Raw genomic sequence first — 20,884 nt, forward strand, 5'->3', positions numbered from 1 at the left:
GTGTGAAATGAAACTTGTGTCCACGGCCTCAGGATGGACTGACCCTGGACCAGAAATCACTATACAAGGAACAAAATTGTGTACTGAAGGAACAGTCCACTGCTGAGACACATTCAAACTGTGTCTCATTCCCATTCCTAGCATCCTGAGATTTGATTGTGTTTGTGTGTGTGGTTGAAATGGCTATAAAAGTTGAAATGGCTATAAAAGTCACTTGTGGTCCACTTGAATTTATAGCAGTTACAACACATTCCGAAAGGTGGCAAATTTTAAAGCAATTTTAAAGGATTGAAATGTCTTAAACAATGATGCAGCAGCATTTACTTGCAATTTATGATTTTAACATCCATATTAGTCAGCCTACACTCTAAAGATTGGGCTTAATACAAAATGCTACAGGGGACTAGTGAAGAGCAGTGAAAAGTGCAGTGAGCTATTATGGGCTGAGTGAAGATCCATATGTGTTGCTGTAGAGCAGAGGTGTCATCAGGTTTGCCTGCAACCCTGCCAGAAGGTTCTGAGGTGACCAGGTGAGGCCTGATCTTTCTGGTTTTACTCAATGTGAACTGACATAGAATGAATGAATGGGGTTGGCGCCCCAAGCATTCATGGTGATTAGGATACAGATAGAACAAGCTAGAGTGGTTTATATTGGGAAGAGAAGGGGACCAAGAATAACTCCTTGAGGTACACCAGAGGATATTAGGTACCACTTGGACACACCACAAACCACAAACACCCTCATTCTGTTTACTTTTGCTGTTGGTGCTGTTGGTAAAGAAACAGAGCAGCCTCTAGTTTATTTATATAGTTCCTATCAACAGTGTTCCCATGACATAAGAAAACTCAATCAAGATTCTTGATTTGAGCTCTGTATTGACCAGGGATCTGTTGGATTCCTGCTCCATGAAGGTGTCATTGTTTTTCAAGTCAGTGTAATAATAAAGCTGTGGAGGGTGTGATTGTTAAAGTGACTGATTTAAGCACAAGCAGGGGCTAGCACATTCTACCGGAAAGAATTACAGAATATGACTGTGAAATCAAGAAGTCCTGCTCTCCAACTGAAAGACCAGACTCTTGAATGAAAAACAATACATGTAAAGTAGGACCCAACCCAAAGGAGAACAGTAGCCTACTCAAAATGACCTAATAACTACCAGGTATCGGACTGGGTTTGAAAAAAAGTAGATCATGTAGGGCAAGGAACCCAAAACCTCAGTATGCCACATTCTGACAAGGGACTCACCAAAGAACACATCACATCAAGTTATTTATTGTGAGTCAGACATCGTGTTATGAAGAGATAACATAACGCTGCTACTTCTCTTGACACACTGGTGTTTGAGGGAAGCAAAAGTAATATCATGCAAAAACTAAACCCGATTTTGACTGTTGTTTTTTAAACAGACATGTGCTACTATTCCAGTTACAGCTGCAGAGTGGAAAAGAATATGTATCTGCATAATGCTCAACGTATAAATAGCGTACACAATGTTTGTATTCTATTTCATGGTTGAAAGACAGGAAAAAAAACCTTTTGTCACCATATGTACAGATTTCTTTTTAATGATTCAAAATAAAATCATCCTCCCTGTGCATTGTTCCTCCCTTTTTCTTTCCTATCTGTGTATTTCTCTCAATTCACCTCCTTTTCTCCCTCTGTGCCTCTAAGAGGTCCGTATCATTCCTGTGTGGTCAGGCAGAAACCAGAGTGGACAAGCTCTGCTGGGAAATGTGCTCAAAGGTAAGTGAAAACAACTTCCTTTATTGGAGGAAAGTTGGAGAAAGCAACACAAAACCAGCGAGAGGAAAAAGACTGAATGAGGCGAAGCTGCTGCTCTCGGTGGAAAGAATGAAAATAATATACAGAGGTGGTAATGTGTCGTCTATTGGCTCATTGTCAAGCTGCTGAACATCTTGAAAATAACTCAGGTAATTTAGCACTGAAGTAGAGGACATGCATTTGAGGAAGTACAGTATTTTGTAGAACTGTTATACTTTTGTATGTCGTTCTTTGTCGTGTCATTTTGTGTAACTCGACTGCTGGTGAGATCATAAGGATCTCCTCTGTCTCTTTTTTCTCTGTACCAGGCTTCGGCAGCTCTGGGGAGTTTTTCGGGGGCCCAGGTGGCAGCAGTGATTCATCTTTGGATTATGTCTCTGCGAGAGAGCGACGGGAGGACAGAGCTGTATTATCCAGCATCTTAGCTATTTAAGTCATCTTTCAGTGAGGCTCAGAGCCAACCAAAACAAACACTGACGACACAGTGGCACCTTCCAGGCGAGAGGAGATAGATGGCCTCTTCACAGAATATCGATTACATTGCTGTACAGAGCCGTGTGACAATGCTAACCAGTGACACAATAAAATAACAAAATCAAGAAAAATTAAGTGTTTAAATATGATATTTTCAGTCTTTACTGATGACCTGGGGGCAAGACTTTTTTACCAGGCGTCCCAGTAAAGCTGCTGTTGTTTTATCAAGTGAGTCTTTGTGTCATCATATCCTGGAGATAAATACTGTGGCAAGAACTACCACAAAAGTGTCAACAGAGAGTATGAGATACAGTTATAAACCTGCAAAGTATTGCTCATGAAATATCACTGTAATAACTACTGGGTACTCATATAATAATGTAGTAATGACTCCTAAGTACTCATGTAATAATGTAGTAATGAACACTGAATACTCAATTAATCAGTCATTTCCACAACATTTCTTAAGAAACAGATATTTTTGGTCAAAGTTGACACAGAGCGTAGATGTTGGCGGCCGTGGCCTTTCATGTGTTTTTCTGTCTCTGTTGGAGCTTTGATCTGTGGCCTTGTCGCGGTGAAGGATTCATTCTCTTTTCTTTTCTCTGTATTAAATCAGTGAGGGTACACAGGCCTAAATCAGAGCCATTGGTCATGTATCACCTGACTTCTCTCTTCCATTTAGTTGTACATCCTGAGCTATAAAAATCTTTGGGCCACAGATTACAGTATAACTCTGTTGGCAGTGTAAATCCCTGGGATTTCTACATTTGCCCATCCCCAACCCGTTCAGTTGTTTCCTACGACACAGAGCTCTTGGGATTAAACGGACAGGGGGGGGGCAGGGAGTCTGCTGGGAGCCGGCACTTTCAGCTCTTCCTTTGAGGACGATGGTCAGCAGCTATTATATAAGCCAAGTGAATTTCAGATGCGTCGTTCTCCTCTGTGATGCATGATGCCTTTGTCTGTGTCCCACTAACAGGGGTAGGCCACGCACGCCATGCAACACGCATGCAACACGCATGCAAACGCCGATGTACAGTGGGCTATACGGTCCCTGCTTCCCATGATGCACTGCACTGATGCTGACCAACGCTTTTTTATGTGCTCACCTTGAAATTTGTTTGCAGACTGGAAACCTGGAATCGTCAGTGTCGGACGGCCACATGTGCATGAGTCCGATGACGCAGAAACAAAAAGCTTCACATTAGAAAAAAAAGAAAAAGAAAAGCAAAATGAATTTCATTGGCTGTGCTCCACTTTGGATAAAAATACTTCACTCAGGGCGGATTTGAGGCAGAGCTGTAGTGGTTTGATCCTTTGCAGAATTATGAACAGAGGACAAGCCGAAGAACACAACATAGGGGGCACTCACCTGAGACACGTTTGGCAAAAAGAACAATTCAAATACTATAAACATTCAATTTACTAGTTACCCTGAGCTTAAAGCGCTTGTTGATTTGCTGCTTGAGCTTGTAGCAGCAAATACTACCACAGCTTGTATCTTTATATGAATGAGAGTAGACTGAAGATTAGAAGCAGCAGCACAGAGCTACGAAAAAGCTGCGTTAGTTTAACTTTGTTTACCAAATAAAAGAAGTTTCTGAGGTAGCCGATCACATTTCTGGATTTAATGTAATTCCAGGGTCAATACCCTTTTTCAAAAAGTGAACACAGAAGACCGAAACACATCCTCCCATCAATATCAGATTTTTATTTTGCATATGAACAATTCCTGATATCCATGCATACATTATAATGAGCTCACAAAGTGGCAAGAGAGAGAGAGAGAGATCTTTCTTACCAAAATATATATTCCACCGAATGAAAGGGACGGTAGTGCAGGATATAATAAGACAGCAGCAACCCACATTGCTTGCACTTAATTAGTCTCACAGAGTCACAAATGAGGTTATTAAAATCGACTAACTTCATTTATAAACTTCTCCTTCTATTTTCAAAATGTTGAGTAGAATATATTTTTTTTAACGTAGTGGCCTTTCTTCATGTAACCGTAACCTGATATATCCCACCATATATCTACGTGACATTTCATACAAAATAAATACTTAATATAATGCATGATACATTTATATCATCACTGTAAACATGAAAACAAAACCAACATCATATATTTTACGGCACTACAGATACTGCAGAGTCAAACAAAAGTGCTTGATAAAAGACAAAGATAAGATGCACCCCTGTTTTTACTGTGATTGTTCAGAGGTCAGATAGCACCGTACAGCTTGGCAGTCTGTGAACAGCCCAGAGGATAGACACTGTTTTAAATGTATATTTGGTATTTTTCCCGCTCATGTAATTTTTTTGAATATTTTTGTGTTCGTGTCCTCTCAGTTCTCCTCAGACGGAGTCCACCTTGACCTGGTTATTGTTGGTCATGAGTGGTGACGGTTTACTTTTGAGCCTCTCCCCTGCGTCGTTGGAGCTCTCCTGGAAGAAGATGCGAGCCGTGCACACTGAGACGACAATGCGCTTGTACTCGCGCCGGAAGTTCTGGTTCAGCACGCCGTACACGATGGCGTTAAGGCAGCTGTTGAAGTAGGCCATGAAGTAGCTGGCCACGAACAGCCACTCGGGGATGAGGGGAATCACTACCTGCGGCTTGATTGCTACGGCCAGGCCGATGAAGTTGAGCGGCGCCCAGCAAACGGCGAAGAGCACAAACACCACGAACATGGTGACAAAGTTTCTGACGTCGTGCTGCGTCAGCTTGGGCCGGTTATCGGGTTTGACCCGTCTCCTCACCTGTATGACCAGAATCCAGATGCGCAGGTAGCAGTAGGTGACAATCATGATGGGTAAAATAAAGTGAAAGAAGACCACTGCGATGGTGTACGCCGAGCTGGCCGACTGTTCAAAGGTGCAGGAGTAAACCCGCGGGTCGTACTGGAGCGAGCCCACAAACAGGTTGGGCACGATGGCCACCACAGTCAGAGCCCAGATCAGCAGCACATAGCACACAGAGTTTTTGTCACTGTACAGTTTATCGTATTTGAGGCTGTGGCAGATGTAGCAGTAGCGGTTGATGGCGATGCCGGTGATGTTGAAGATGGAGCCGATGACGCTGATGCCCATGAGGAAGCCGCTGATCTGGCAGTGCATGTAACCCAGGTTCCAGCCATTGTGGAAGATGGAGGTGAGGACCAGAGGGTACGGGTAGATGGCCACCACAAGGTCTGCCACTGCCAGGCTCACCACGAAGATGTTCCCTACAGACGAAAAAACACAGACACAGAGAGAGAGGAAGGACGTGAGTCACCGACAACAAATTGCTCATCCAAATGAATGCGATAAAGAGAGCGTGAGGGATTGTGCAGAGAGAACGCCAAATTGTTCATTTTGCAGTTATCTGTCGGATAAAAGGACTGAACCACTGCTTTGCGCCGATTTATCGTATTTACTTTCAGCCATTTGTAACAGTGTGGAGAAAGTTATGGAACAAATATTGACTCACAGAGGACAAAACATAAACAACATGGACAAAAAAATACATAAAAAAAGAACTGAAAAGTGCTCTGTGTTATGTATCTACTATTTCCTGAAATCTGTAATGCATATATCTCGAGAACCATGCATGTGTATGCATGGCCCAATGGCAGCTTGGTGGGTAGGGTCTGAAGAATTAGCATTTCTGATTAATAGCGTGAAATAGGCCAATTGGACGAGTCATCGGAAGACAGTGCTTTCTTTCTGGGAGAAACAAGGCCGCTCATTCCCACGGCTGCAGCATCTTGCAAAGATAATCTTCCTGCAACAGGCGCTGCGAGTGAGCGCTAATTCAGCGCAGCCCGACGCTTCATTGAGGCCTAAATACTGGAACAGCGGATGCTATTCTGTTTTTGGAATGTTCATGTGGGTGCAGGTGTCTAAATTGGAGAAGATAATTCCTGCAGGAGGGTGATGGGAGGATGAGTCAAGCATAAGTGTGGATTAGGATGATACCAGGGCCGATCTGTGCAGTATGTTCAATATTTATGAACTTTGAATAAACAGATGAACGGCTCTTTGAGCAGCAGCGGTGCAGCAGCTTCAGGTTTCTGAGGACTGAGTCCAGCAGCTGGTGTTTATTTGTTACGGCTCAATTACTGCAGGTCACTTTTACAGATTCAGGAAGAAAAAGCTGCAACCAGCATCACCACAGGTCAAACAAACAGCCCATTCCAAACAGGCAGGTTTAGAACGAACTCTGCACTAGTAACTAAATCGAGGATAAAAACCGAATCCCAAAAAAAGCTACGGTATGTTTTCGGAAAACGTTTGGCGGTAAGTCAAGTGCACATGATTTGTAAATATGCTGAAACATGCAAAAACACCAGCAAGGCCCTTTAGAGACATCCATTTGTTTTTGTTGCTACTTTGTTACATAAGCCAGAATAAAGAGCCTCAAGGCTGTTGAGAGGGAATTCATCTGCACATTCACACAGCCTGTGTGAATACATAAAAAATATTCGGTAGATTCCCCTCGGTGATTTCATGTGTATACAAATGTGTGCGTGTGTGAACTTCAACTCGTAGTCAATTGTCACCTTCTGATTGCCTGCGAGGATTCCACACTGTGCGTGAACATGATCTACAGTCGGGTCAGTCAAGTGAAGGTTACACATGAGCACACTGTTGCACACGGAGAGGTGACGGACAGCGACTGGCATCTTCAGCCGCTCTCGAGTGAAATACATGACAAGTGCTGCAAATATCTCATTATGCTCCTTGCACCACCTTTTAGACACCGTTCGGCATTTTAGCAATTGTTTACCGTTGAATGCCCTTTCATTCGAATATTGAAGGGTGTTAAATTGCAGCCACACATCATTTGCACAGCTGTCACTTATACACCAGTGAGGATGTTTGGCATGAATAATAGCGAGCGCCATACAACAAGGTCTAATGACAAGCCTGTATTCGGTTTTACCTATGTGACAACATCCTGTCACAGATGATTTGATGCATTACCTGCACGTCAGAAGGGAACAACGCACATCGTATATCTCTACAATCACCTCAGAGCAAGAGGCAGATTCATTTCTGCTGCCGCACGCTTTTTTAAAAACAATGGGGAAAATATCTGGTCTAAAAATATCTGCAGTACCTTCATGGCTTGGGTACTGATAAAGTTTGGGGTTAGGGATGTAGTGTTTGTGGTTAAGGTTACAGAGTAAAGGGTCAAGAGTTGCTGTGAGTCAATGTGACAGAAACAAGTGTATGTGGGAGATTTGTGTGACGGCCGGCTGCAGCTGCTGAAGCCAAATGAAATGTTCTTCACCCGGTTACAGGATGTGAAACTCAAATTCAAATCTCTCCGTTTAAGCAGCCTCGACCTTGACAAGGTCACGTTGTGAGAGGCCCTGCAGGCAGCGGGTCCTTTTAGCTGCTGGACTCCCATTCACTGTCTCCCGTCACTGTGACTAGTCCTGTGATTGACGCATCACCCTGAGTTTTCATTTGGCTTGAGGAGAGATAAGGCCTGGTGCTGTGTCCCTTTTTTTTGATCCATTTCTGCAACCTCACACTTTCAACCAATTTCTGTCAGGATTTAGGTACAAGCAGCATTTCGCTTCTGTAGTTCGCGATGAGTTTTGACACAGATGGGCAAGCTACTTAAAACTGAACACATTGTATAGTGCTGCAACCTAATCTGAAAATGGAGATTACTTCTTTGGGGGCGATAGAGACAAAACCTTTTCCCTTGGAATTGTTTTTCTGATGTGCAGAAAATGAAATATTGGCATCCGTCTATATCCAATACTTAAAATATATATCTTGCAGAGATAGTTTCCATCAGCCTGAAAGATCAGAAGTGTTTTACGAGCTGAAAGTGAAGCGTCTGTCCACAGATTTTCCAAAGGGATTTAAGACCTGGCTTTTACTGGGTCACGCAAGGACAGTCACTTTCTTGTCCTGGAGCCGTTGCAGTGACACGGGGGGGGGGGGGGGGGGGGGGGGCTGTGATTTGATATGGAGCTTGGCCAAAGTGAAGTTAATTATTTACTTGTTTTATTCTTCAATCTGTTGTTCATGGGCTCCACCTCTTGACTCTTTTCCATTCACAGACTCTTCTTTTAAATCCAATCAGGTAAAAAGAGGCGACGCCTTCTTGCTTCACATCATCCTATTAAATGAGCTGATCGGTGTGGATTTTATTTACTCGTCAGCTCCTCCTGCTCTTCTCCTGCAGCGCTGACCTTCCTCACAGATATCACAGGAACGCCGGCCGAGCCAGGGGGCGCATCAATTATACGGTTGTTTCCTGCAATTGGGCATTAGTCCAAAATAAGCTGAAGCCAAGAACTGATCTACATTTAATCAGTGGGATCCTGAATTCATAAACACATTTTCTCCCTCCTGTGGGAACACAAACTGTCCACAACATAAGGCTTCACATTTGGCTGCATTTTATTCTCCCCCCGTCCCCTCAGAGCTGTGAAGAGCAGCCATGAGCACGAGGCTGCGCGGATGCTGTTCGACCGGTGCTGAGCTGTTTCCTGCAGACTGCACAGCGAGCCGTCTCTCGTGGTCACGCTGGTTTCCCGAGCCGTGACGTCCCTCAGTATTTTTGACATGTTGCCCGGCAAGTGCTGCTCGGTCTGCTGTCATTCAAAATGTGCCAGCTCAGCAAAACTGTAATTCTCTGTCACCCCTTTGACCGACGCTCATATTGGCCGGTCGTTCAGTTTGCTGTGACATTAAACTGTGTTATCCTTCCCTGGATTTATACCACCTCAAAAGTCTCTCAGTTCCTATACACACCGTATATACCACACCATTATCAGTTCTAGATAATATGTATGCAAATTAAAAAAGTGGTATTTTGGTCCTACAAACTTCCCAGTTCAGGAGCTGTGATGAAAATTGATATAATCTTCAAATTGTATGTTTATATTTGAGCTCTGTCTGAGTCCAGGGATGTGTCTTAACAAAAAAAAATTTGAAACTAGAATAACACTCAGTTAAGTAAAGACCTCAAAACCACATTTAAATCCGCTAGGTCCGAATTTCTATTTGGATCTGCACCAAATTGGAAACACTCCCCTTTTCACACTTTTTTCATCAAGATCCATGAAACAGTCCTTGAAAAATTGGTGAAAATGTCAAAACAACCCCCATAATGTTAACGGGGAAAACTCAATAAATACTTGATCCGCCCCGAAGTTTAATGGAGGCTTTCTTCAGCAAAGTTTTGTGGAAATCAGTTTCCATGGGAGTTGTTGCGTTATCCTGCTGACAAACAAACTTAGTGGAGATGAAAAATAAAATAAAAGCTCAGAACTTGATCTTTCAAACCCACTAATTAAAAGTTTGATCATTTGTAGCAAGATTTCTTGAAAGACGTCAACCTACAGTCAGTCTGTGCAGACACCTGTCCACTAACTGTTAGGCAGATGATTTCTTAAAATGCTTAAAACAGTCGGGATAATATCTGAACAGCAGAGAACGTGGGCGTTGAGTTTAATTCCAGACATGGAGCAGTTGGTAGCCTCTCTGGTGGAGAACAGTCTTAGGCTCCATGTGCTGAAAGTTAGTAGCTGCTGGAGACGTCTTTGACTCGGTGGCCTTTTGTCCCGACTGCACTAATGAACCAGGCGTTTCATTACCCGCGGTCAGAAGTCAAATCCAACTGCATACCTCATCAGGGGAGGTTCCCGAGGTCAGGATGAATGTGCAGGAAAAAGCATGACAGTCTCTTCAGTGTGGCAACATACTGCAGAACGCTCATTTTAATGGATGTTAATGTGTGAGAAACCACCCCAGGGATATGAACACGTCTCTATTTCCACAGCAGCTGTTTTCCTGACCTTGACATGTATTTTGTTGCTTTGGTATTTTCACGCCCAGTGTTGTGCAAAAACATGGAAGAGGATCAACAGAGGGAGGCAGCACGGAGACGAGGTGTTTATATTTTGTCTTTTACACTGAAAACTAAATTCTTTGTGCAACCTCAGTTAATTTGTGGAATTCCCTCGTGGGAGCAATCTAAATGCCGGACAGCAAAAAACACAGCAATTACAAAGCGGCGAGGAAAAGTCCCACTAAACACTTTTCGTCGCATACCCTAATTGAAGGACACCTTTCGAGCCGCAATGCAATGACTGCAATATCCTTCAGGCGATGTGAAAGTCTTTCCCTGGAGCTGATCAAATCTCCTCAACCATTACAAGGCAACGGACGAGCTGGGTTTTTCTCTGTGACCTCTAATTTGGAAAGTGCCGCGACGGCCAGATCTAAATGCGCAAATTGCTCAGATCTAAAAAATAAATTGATCCAAAGATGAGAGAAAGGGGGAAAAAAGTAGATTAGAACCATCTGCGAAAAATAAATGGACGTACCGAACTTTGTCAAACACTTGGGGAATCTTATTTGTGATGCGCCGTATCCTCCCCAGACAATGTGACTGAGAGGAAATAAATCACCTTTAGTTGATTGATACATATTCAGTGACCTTGCCAGCGCGACCTTGTGTCTCGAGTCGTTCTTTGTTGTTGCGACTTAAAAACAGAGCCTGCCGTATTTTTTTCGTTCACCTCTCTGCACTTTTTGCTTTGCTTCAAAGACAAGAAATTCTTCTTGTGGATTTCCTTTCATCATTAATGCGGAGCGACGGCCCATACATGGCTCAGCGATCACTAACCGTGCCGAAGATGAGCCCGTGATGAAAGGACTCATCTGATGTGTTTTTGTGTTTCTGACTGTTTCGGCAAGAGTCTCCTGGGATTCGCTCAAAATATCTCTCAGCTATGACAGAGAGGGAGAGAAAGTACAAACAAACAAACAACAACAAAAAAAAAAAATCGGATTATCATGGCAATCCATCCGGCAGAAATAGGATGGCAGCTCAGGAAATGTGACAAAATGCACACAAAACAAACAACGGTGACGAAGGAACTCAGCCTGAACTGTATTACTAATAATCCAAAGAGGAAGAGAAGCGGAGCAAGAAAGAGAGGTGAAGAAAAAGGCAGATGAGTAACAACGGAGTGAAAGAGAGAGGGAGAGAGTTGAAGGCAGCCTGATGAAAAAGCAGGGCGATTATGTCCCTGGGTCACTATCGGATTTGCGGATATTGTGTTTATGAATGAAGCCAGTGACAGGCTCGGATGATGAGACTCTCGGCAGCTTTAATCTCCCCAGTTCTCTCATGGAACCTATTTCAAGTCGAGTCGAGGACGAGAGCAGAAACACACAGGACGTAAAGTACATTAATAACAAAAAACGTGGAAGGACAAAACCCATCAATAACCTTCCTCATGACTGACGGAGAGTCTGTAGCGCTTCTGATGTGGATTTAGGCGGCAGTGGTTTACTTCCACCCTGGAAGGAGAGAAAAAGGGGATTTATAAAACTGACCTCAAGTGCCCCCCCCCCCCCCCCCTCTGCAAAGGGATGTACGAAGCCAAAACAGCGGAGTGGAAAGCGGCATAATGCACCGTCAGCCTGATTCTGGTTCACAGCGAGTACGAGGGCTGCGCTCATCAAGCAGATGGCCCCGAGTAGCCTGCAGAATATTTAAATGTCAGAATCAAGCGTTAATCACCACAGTTAACGCTCGTACACAGAGGAGTAGGAGTCGGAACAGGAATCATCCGAACGACCGTGACAGCACAATATTTCTCTCTGTGGGCCGAGGATATTTCCTACCTCATGACATCCGAGAATATTTATCACCACCATGTGTAATTCTTCTATCGGACACAGAAAGTTTTTCCGATTGGACAGGAGATTCCTTTAAAGATACTTTCCAAGCACACACCGTCCTTTATCCTTTTTTAACAGAGGTGCATTTCACATCTCAAGTTATGAATTTAGTTTGTTGCTTTGATTATGGGGAAATAAACAAGCTTCTGTTGTACTTGACGATGTTTTGATGTCCTGTGGGTTTTCGGCAGCAGATTTAATATCGATCGAAAAAGGACCAATCTCATCAAAAAATTTAAAAAAGGACTTGAGAACTATCAATCTCAACTTCGCCGGGCTCTGTTCCTACAGCCGCCGCTGCAATTTTGAGGATCATGTGTTGTGAAAATACCTGTCCGCCACGCTTACTTTCTCTGGTCAGGGAGCAGAGATGACAAAACACCACGGGTGGTGTCACACTGGATGTCAGCCAGGCCCCCACAGCTGGTGGCCTGACACAGCCTGACAGGACCAGTCACGTCTTCCAGATAAAGCCCCCGAGACAAGTTGTCCAATGTCATGTTGTCAATCTGATTACACACTCGTCATGTGTCAGGGACTAGTGGTAATAAAAGGAGAGAATTAACCTGTGAGACCAGGCGTGAAATGTAACAGCATCTGCATCTCCGCCGTCTCTGTTAAACACCAGTGCTGTCATCTTTCCTCACGGATCATTCTGTCATCTTTCCATCACACGGGGCGGACATGGGGTCATTGTGTGGGGGGATACGGTGCCGTCGACCCCCTCAGGGGCTGTGGGTCTGCTGAACAATGTGGCCGCGGCTCTCCTGCTGCTCAGATTTACAGTACTCCAGCTGCTCCCTGAAACTCGATGTTATCCATACACTTGTGCGCACTGCAGCGCCTTCCTCCTTTTACCATCCGAGAGCAAACTAAAGGACGTTGAGTAGCAGGGACAAAGCAGAAACACTTATCTCGCGCTAAGTGCTGTGTGAATGAAGGTATTTCATTAATGAGAGAAGTGCAGGTTGTTTTGCTGATGCTGGAATGCAGAGTGCGTTCAACCCCTTTCACAAACATATCACTTGGTTCCAGACACACTTCAGGCTTTCTGACATTATAAACTCCTTTTATAAGCACAGGAGCCCAATGATATGCGTTTCAATGCCAATACAACATGGAATAAAAACAATTCTGATACCAAGATATGAGCCAACATATGTTTTAAAAAATTGGCTATGATTACTAAGATGATGTTATCAAACCCGTATGACAAAGAAATGGAACTGAGGCTTGATAATTTACATGTTAACCATAACCAAATACAGCCAAATATATAATACTTGAATTAAGAATATGTTTTTACTATATGTGAACATAAATTAACATCTTTTCTGGATTGTTAACGTCTTTTTAAAGATTGAATTGAATTTGCAAACATCTTAATAAATAACAACAACAACAACAACTTACTAAGGGCCTGCGATCACTTGGAGGCACCATCACAAGGTTTGTTTATTCTTAATACTTACACTGATTCTAACTTAAATTAGAGGAGAACTGATTTTTTCAGTTAATCCCTTTGCTGTTCAGTAATTGTTTGGATAGAAATGTCAAATCGTCCAACAAGGTTTTCAGTTTTTCTTAGTATTAAGTAAAAACACCTTCAGGGTATAAAAAGTGTCTCAGAGAAAACCAGACAATGTCACACATTACTTCTGCACAACGACCACATTCTGCTGTGTCTCTAAACTGTGTTTTGTGAAGCTTAGCGTAGCTCAAAAGGATTCTTTCTTTCACAGTCCTCAAAGCGAACACACTTTCAAAAGCCAAACTCTCACGGCCAATTTGAACAGAACCGTACAAACATTCACACAACATTACAACCATCAGAATAAGGGCAACAAGTTCAGCATGAATTACTTCATTTCCTGTGTGAAAGTCCTTTCAAACACAGGACGAACAGAATGGAAGGGCAGCGTCTTCAAACACAATTCAGACAAATTGTCCGCTGAAAACAGAATTGTGACGTGGTTCTTATCCCACCTGTCCGCACCAGAAAAGCACCTTCCATCGCGCCTCGCTCTTCCACAGGTGGTTCCAGTCTGAGTGGTGGCGTGTCTGAAAGGCAGAACGTGGCAGGAGGCTGATGGGTTGACCCAGATAGGGGGAGACAGACTTAAAGTTCAACCAGGACACATGGGATAGGTTTGAATACAGTGTTATGACGACCACTGCGTCACACACCCACACAGAAACTCCAAACCACTGATTGTGCTCCACCTTGTGTCCTTTAAAAACCTCCATTCTGTCACAATTCAAACAACAACAACAACTCTGAACTTTTGCCTCATTGCCATGTTGACCTCCAAGCTTCAGCAGATCGTCAACTCAACCGAGGACAGGAAACCAAAGAACGTCTGCATTTCCAGATACTGTTTCATTTCCCTTAAGACAAAGTAAATATTGATGAAAAATTGAAAGACAACAAAAGTCATAGCAGTTTCATAAGAGACATCCAGCGCTGCAGACAAGAGGGCTATTGTATAGATGAACAGAGCCACTGTCTGCAGATGGTCACATGGAGTTTCCCAGTTTGAACATCCAACCCTGCTCCTAGTTGTGCTGAAGCTCCGGCAGGTTTGTGGATGACAAAGAGCCTCGAGGTTCTGGTACTTTCCTTGGTGCCACGCTCGATAGCCGAAATGATAAGCTGAAGCCTGACAGTCTAACGATGCATAATATCTGATCCAGTGTTTGTGCCCATGGGACCTGAAATCAGTGACCTCAAATAACTGTCAGAAAGAAACAGCTAGATCCTAGATGGGGAACAGAACTGTCACCACGTAGAGGAGGAACATACTAGATTTAATTAGGTCAGTAAAAAGTTATCATGATTTACTGATCAGCACTTATGAAACGACCAAACACGAAATAATGCTCAACTAGAATGGCACTCAGGAGAGTAGATACCCTTGCCAAGTCCCAACAGTCCCCTTAAAGTCAAAGCAAGTCCTAATCTGTATTGCAGAAGTTGAAACCACATTTAAATCTGCTAGATCTGGACAAACCAATCAATCAATCAACAAAGCAACCAACCAACCAACCAACCAACCAACCAACCAACCAACCAATCCACCAATTAGCCAACCAACCAACCAAATGGACAGGGGTGAAAACATAACCTCCTTGACAGAGGTATATAGAAAAATCCACTTGTACCTAAGATTGGGACACAAATAGAGTCAGTTGCTGTAGTATACAGACCAATAAGAATATTGTGTTGCCATGGGGACAGTTCACAACAAATGTGGTGAATGCCGTAAGGCTTAAAATCCAATTTTCCACTGCAGGAACTTTTAAGACTGAAGTTAACACTGAGGCCAGAAAATTATGTGATTGATGATCAATTTCCATTCAAATGAGGGTGCGTCAACTTAGCATCTGCTATTCAGTTTGTGTATTACTCACAGGTTAAAGTATTGTAGTCGTGAGTCAGCCACAATAGATCATAACTTATTTTTATTCTCTTGCAAGTTGAGCATCTTTTAATTTTAATAAAAGAGTTTGAGCCGACTCTCTATTTCCTTAAAGGTCAACGTTAGGATGGTTTACTGTCGGTGCACACAGCATTCACATATCACCCAGTCTTTCTCTCTCTCTCACACACACACAGCAACCAATTACAGGGTGCTTGGATTCCCATTTGCAATTACCAAGCAGCTTGATCCCGTCAGAAGATTGAATTGATCCCATTAATGCCATTAAGGTCCCTGGAAAGCAAGTATTTAATGAGGAGTTACTGCCACTCATTATGAAATGAGCACACTCATCATGCTCCAAGGTCATTGAGGTTTACTGTACAATAGAAACTGTAAAATCCAGAATATTCATGTTCTAAATTACAAATCTGAGAACATTAATTATGCCTTCAATATGCACAATAAATGGTTTAATTCAAATGATGTACATGTCTTTGACTCCATTGGTCAGAGAGATTATAAAAAAACCTTCAGGAGTAGGTTGATACAACTTCCTACCTGAGAAACTGTCAAATGCTTTTAGTCCTTTTATAAAAAGCCAATTTTAACACAGCATAAAAAAGATAGAAATGTCCTCAGTCCTGTGTGCCTTCACATAAATTGGTTTTGAACAAGGCGACCAGTCTTATTTAATGTCTCACATTTTCAAAGCAACCATATAAAAGTAAATGAGAGGAGACATTATGGTTCATTTGAAATAAAATGAAACTATAAAGGGCCGGGGAGCCTCCCTGAGTTGTTTACAACAAGTCAGCACTTTTCAAATTTTAGGCTACAGTCGGTCGTCTGCCAGAAAATGTCGGGGTGCTCTTTTCAGGTTGGGACAGAGACGCCGAAGTTAAGTAGTTGAAGTATCTCGAAGTCTTGTTCACGACGGAGGGTAGAAATGAACAGGAGTATGACAGGCAGATATGGATTGGCTGAGGAGGGTGCTGAGGTGGAAGGAGACCTCTCGATTCACCAGTGGATCTTAGCTCCGAGTCCCATCTATAGCCACAAGCTTTGGGAGGTGACTGGAAGACTGAGATTGCAGATACAAGCAGATGAAAAGAGTTACCTCCGCCGAGCAGACGGGCTCAGCCTTAGAGATATATACAGTGTCTGCTGTGATATCCGCAGGGAGCTGTGAGTAGAGTCGCTGCTCCTTCGCATCGAAAGGAGTCAGTTGAAGTGATATCTGATTAGAATGCCACCGGGGCACCTCCCATCGGAGGTATTCAGGCCACGTCCAATTGTGAGGAGGCCTCGGGGTAGACCCAAAACATGCTGGAGAGATTATTTATCTGGCCTGGGAACGCCTCAGGTTCCCCCCCCGGAGGAGCTGGGTAATGTTGCTGAGGAGGACATCTGGACTGTTTTGCTTGACCTGCTGCCACTGCAATCTGATCCTTCAGAAGATGCAGAAAATGGATGGATTGACGGTGGTCACAATTAAATTAACTACGAATTAGAGACAGGAAATGTACCCGTGCAATAATACATTTGTGAAATATGGTTTATCCCCACGTATAATTTCCCCTCATAATTTAAATAAAATGTAATATAAATACAGTGGAGAATCCGCAATAGTAAATTTTTATGCCTGGAGCAGAAGTTATTTCTGATTAACTATTAATATATTTTACAGTGGTTGTGGAGGCAGTTTTATACATGGTGGGAGGTAAGAGCTTATCACACTGCACAGCTGATGCCGTGTGTGTATCTTTGAGTGTGTGTACGTGTATGTGTGTGTGTGTGTATGTGTGCGCTGTTTGCTCCACTTTCTCATGACAGCAGCTGTACAACTTCAGGATCTTATTTTGGGTGAAATATTTGTAGAGTGGAAACCATGAATCCAGTGTTTTCATCACTACCTCAAAGCCATCTGTCTCCGCAGCTTAGATAAAAAACATTTCTCCACATTCAGCAGATAACGTGAGTGATTTTTGCACTTTGAAGTCGCACTCATCAATATTTTTGAAAGGTGTCATACAAACAAATCCACAGAGAATGACGACCTAACCCTGGAAGTCCCCTCAGCTCATGTGACACCACATTTACAGATGGCAATAAAATAGTGAAAATCCAGGTCTATATACACGCAATGTGCATTGGGGACGGATTGTGAACTTTAGAGTGTATATAAAGATGTACGACACGTCTCCACTTCCTCCGGTTGTAGGAACTGATAGATAGGACAGCGGCCATCTTGCACCTTAGATGTCATTTGGAGCCAGAGTCTCCAGAGCCAGATTATCAAGGTGCCGCCGTCACAGCTGTCAATCATAGATAGATAAACTTTATTGTCTGTCCCAAAGTGACAGAAATTCACCTTTTAACGAGGCAGTGACAACACACAATACATATTTAAAAACATGGCTCGACAATACTCACAATTTACATTTAAAACACGTAGCACACATCTGAACCAACTTCTAGAAGAGGCACATAGGAAGGGAAAGTTAAAAACAGGTAGAAGTGCAGTGTCATGTCGATCACCCACTTTTTATAGTATCAATTAACTAATTAAAAGTACAGTTGTCTTTTAAGTATATTCGTTTCACCCGGATAAAACTGAAAATGTATTTTCCCAGAATTCACCTCTTCCTTCAAAAACAGCAGTTGCCATGGCATCGGATCATCTCTAATCGAAACCAAACTCATGAGAAACATGAAAACCTGAACAAACAAACGTGTGAAAAAAAACAACCTAAAATGACAAAAACATCTTTGACAAAAATCATTTAATGGGTACTTTTACTTTTTAGTTTGGCCCATCTGCTAACAGAGGAGGCAGGATTCATGAGCTATACTGCAGCCAGCCACAAGGGGTCGATCAAGATGATCTTTCTTCACTTTTCGGGAGTTGTCACGTCGTCCATCTTTATAAACAATCTGTGGACCAAACCACGTCTGGAGCTGTTCTCATTGACCACACGTGTAAACGCAGTTGCATTGTCAGTCCACACGCAACAGCGTTTAGCATAAAGGGGTGATCTCTTCTGACCAATCAGTGACGTTACCCCGTTGACAGCTCTACTTGTTACCAGTCAGCTGTGCAACTGTTACACATCTTAACCGATGTGCTGCTTATCAAAAAAAGGGTGTGACAGTTTTCCGTGATGAATGAGTCATGTAATGAGTTTTCGTAACGATCCTAAAACAAGCGAACCTTTGTGTATTTTGACGTATCATTGCAGGTCCCGTGGAAAATTGAGGTCAGACTAGAGCTTTAGCATCTGTTGAGCTTCATTATATATGATTAGTTTGTGCAGCAGTTATTTTCCATCATCCTATCTGACCCCAATTGATCTGGAAGAGCTCAATGTAATCTCCTTTTACCGTAGCTGGGATTCTTTCTGCATTTTTTTTTTTGTGTCATCTTCATAAATTTGAGGACTTTGAGCAGATGAGCAGTATTTTATTGCTGTCGTTAGGGGCTTATCTGACCATTTTATTATGAGTGTCACTAAGCATAAGCTTTGGACACGGCTTCCAATTTCCTTTTACTGAATGTTACAGCTCTGTTTCAAAGTCATAGCAGCCATAATGTCACACTCTCACTAATCCTTATATCGAAAACCCAATATCGTCATTTGCATCGCCAGTATTTTCCACATTCATGTGTCTCTCAACTTCACATCACTTCCTGTGCAGCCTTTCCCATCATTATGATAATGAGATCAAAAGTTCATTTAAACAGAGGGTGTGTGTGTGTGTGTGTGTGTGTGTGTGTGTGTGTGTGTGTGTGTGTGTGTGTGTGTGTGTGTGTGTGTGTGGAAAGAAAGACAGAAAGCTTCATGCACTGACAGTAAATACAAAGGAAAATAAGCATCCTGTGTAAACAGCAGCTCGGAGACAGACATCAATCACCCACCCACATGCAACCTCTCTCTATTTCAGTCTGTGTCTCACACACTCACAAACAGACACAATATTCTGCAACAATGACACCAACAAGCTGCTGGAATAAATGAGGACCCACACACAACCACTACTATGATGAGACATCGCTGCGTCTACGGTATTTGATCAGATTTTTTCCAGGCCTGGAACAAATGGACCCTGATGTATCTGTGTTTAGCTCGTGTTTGTTGTCGTTTGTAGGCAGAGTTAAACCTAAAGGATTTGTGGGAATATGAAAACAAACCAATTTCAATCTTGCAAGCAGCACTAGAGCTGCAGCGGACAAACATTTTCCAATATAATATAATCTGTCAATATTTTTTTAATAAAACAAGGACGTGTTTAGTCTATACAATTTTCACAAAGCAGAGAAAAAACTCCCCTCAGCGGTTCACAAAGCCAAGAGGAACATTTTCAATTACTTGTTTTGTCCAGTCAACAGTCCAGTTATTCAAACGTAAAATAAGATAAAAACTTGTATTTGAGTACCTGTAAATATAAGATATTCAGCATTTAAGATTATAAAATTATTAAGATTACACCATAGACTGTATTTAAAGATGGACAACATGTTTCTACTTCCTCCAATATTCAGGAATTAAAACACAATATCCCAGATACGAACGTTGCAATCTTGGTGCGGTGCCATGGTTTCAAGGTCCCGCCCATACATGTGGTTAAGAAATCACGTTTTAATCTCACCTGTCAATCATGACCTTTCAACCTTGTGATAAGAACAAACTAAAATGACAGAAACCATCTTAGGGATGGATCGTTTGGTCCATGTCCCATCCACTAACACGGAGGAGACAGGGTTTATGACCTGTACTGCAGCCAGTCACCAGGGGGCGATCAAGATGCTTTGAGGAGCTTTCATGTCGTCCACTCTGAGCTGCACTCATCAATGTTTTTACATGAATAATTGATCGACTGGTTGTATGTGATGTTGAACAGGGTTTCAGATCAAACCCACAGAGGATCCTCCCACGGCTGCAGTTTCCCCTCAACTCTACAAAGTGTCTCAGCATCTTTAAACTTATCGCTTTGGTTTCAGGGCTCGCAGCTTCACTGTTTTGGTTCCAATCTCATCAACCTCATTTCCAGACGCAGCTCGCAGCCATTTACAAAAAACAATGAACCAACTGTACGTTTCCTGCCTGACGTCAAACACTGACCAAGTTGCCAGATAGATGGTGAACACAACAGGATGATAATCAAATACAAGCACAGTTAATCCATGTTTTATTGTGTAGGTGGGACGGTCTTCTTACGTCTTAATCATAACCGTATTTGTTGTGTTTCTAGCTTTTTGTAAGTAGCAAAAAATATATAATGCAGGTTAAGCAATAGAAATATTGTAATAGAAACAAAAATATTATCTCCGATTACAGGAATGTGCAGTGTAAAATATCAAGTACATAGCACAGCCGATGTGACCGAACCTGACCCACACCCAGATATCATTTCAAAATGTTAGTGCGAACCTGGTTACAATATCACCAAAAATTACCAGACTACAATATGCAGAGAAACATACTGGTACAGTCCA

General features: G+C 42.6%; 1 protein-coding gene across 1 annotated transcript in view; it reads right to left on the reverse strand.

Annotated features, from left to right (window-relative positions):
- Positions 1-3,951: 3,951 nt before the first annotated feature.
- Positions 3,952-20,884, reverse strand: part of mtnr1aa (melatonin receptor 1A a) — a 32,238-nt gene continuing 15,305 nt past the window's right edge. The window contains exon 2 of the mRNA XM_034594930.1: positions 3,952-5,490. Within this exon, the coding sequence (XP_034450821.1) occupies positions 4,622-5,490 (869 nt within the window). The 3' untranslated portion in view covers positions 3,952-4,621. The remainder of the gene's footprint in view (positions 5,491-20,884) is intronic.

This window comes from Hippoglossus hippoglossus, chromosome 1 (assembly GCF_009819705.1).
Source record: "Hippoglossus hippoglossus isolate fHipHip1 chromosome 1, fHipHip1.pri, whole genome shotgun sequence".
NCBI classification, from domain to species: domain Eukaryota; kingdom Metazoa; phylum Chordata; class Actinopteri; order Pleuronectiformes; family Pleuronectidae; genus Hippoglossus; species Hippoglossus hippoglossus.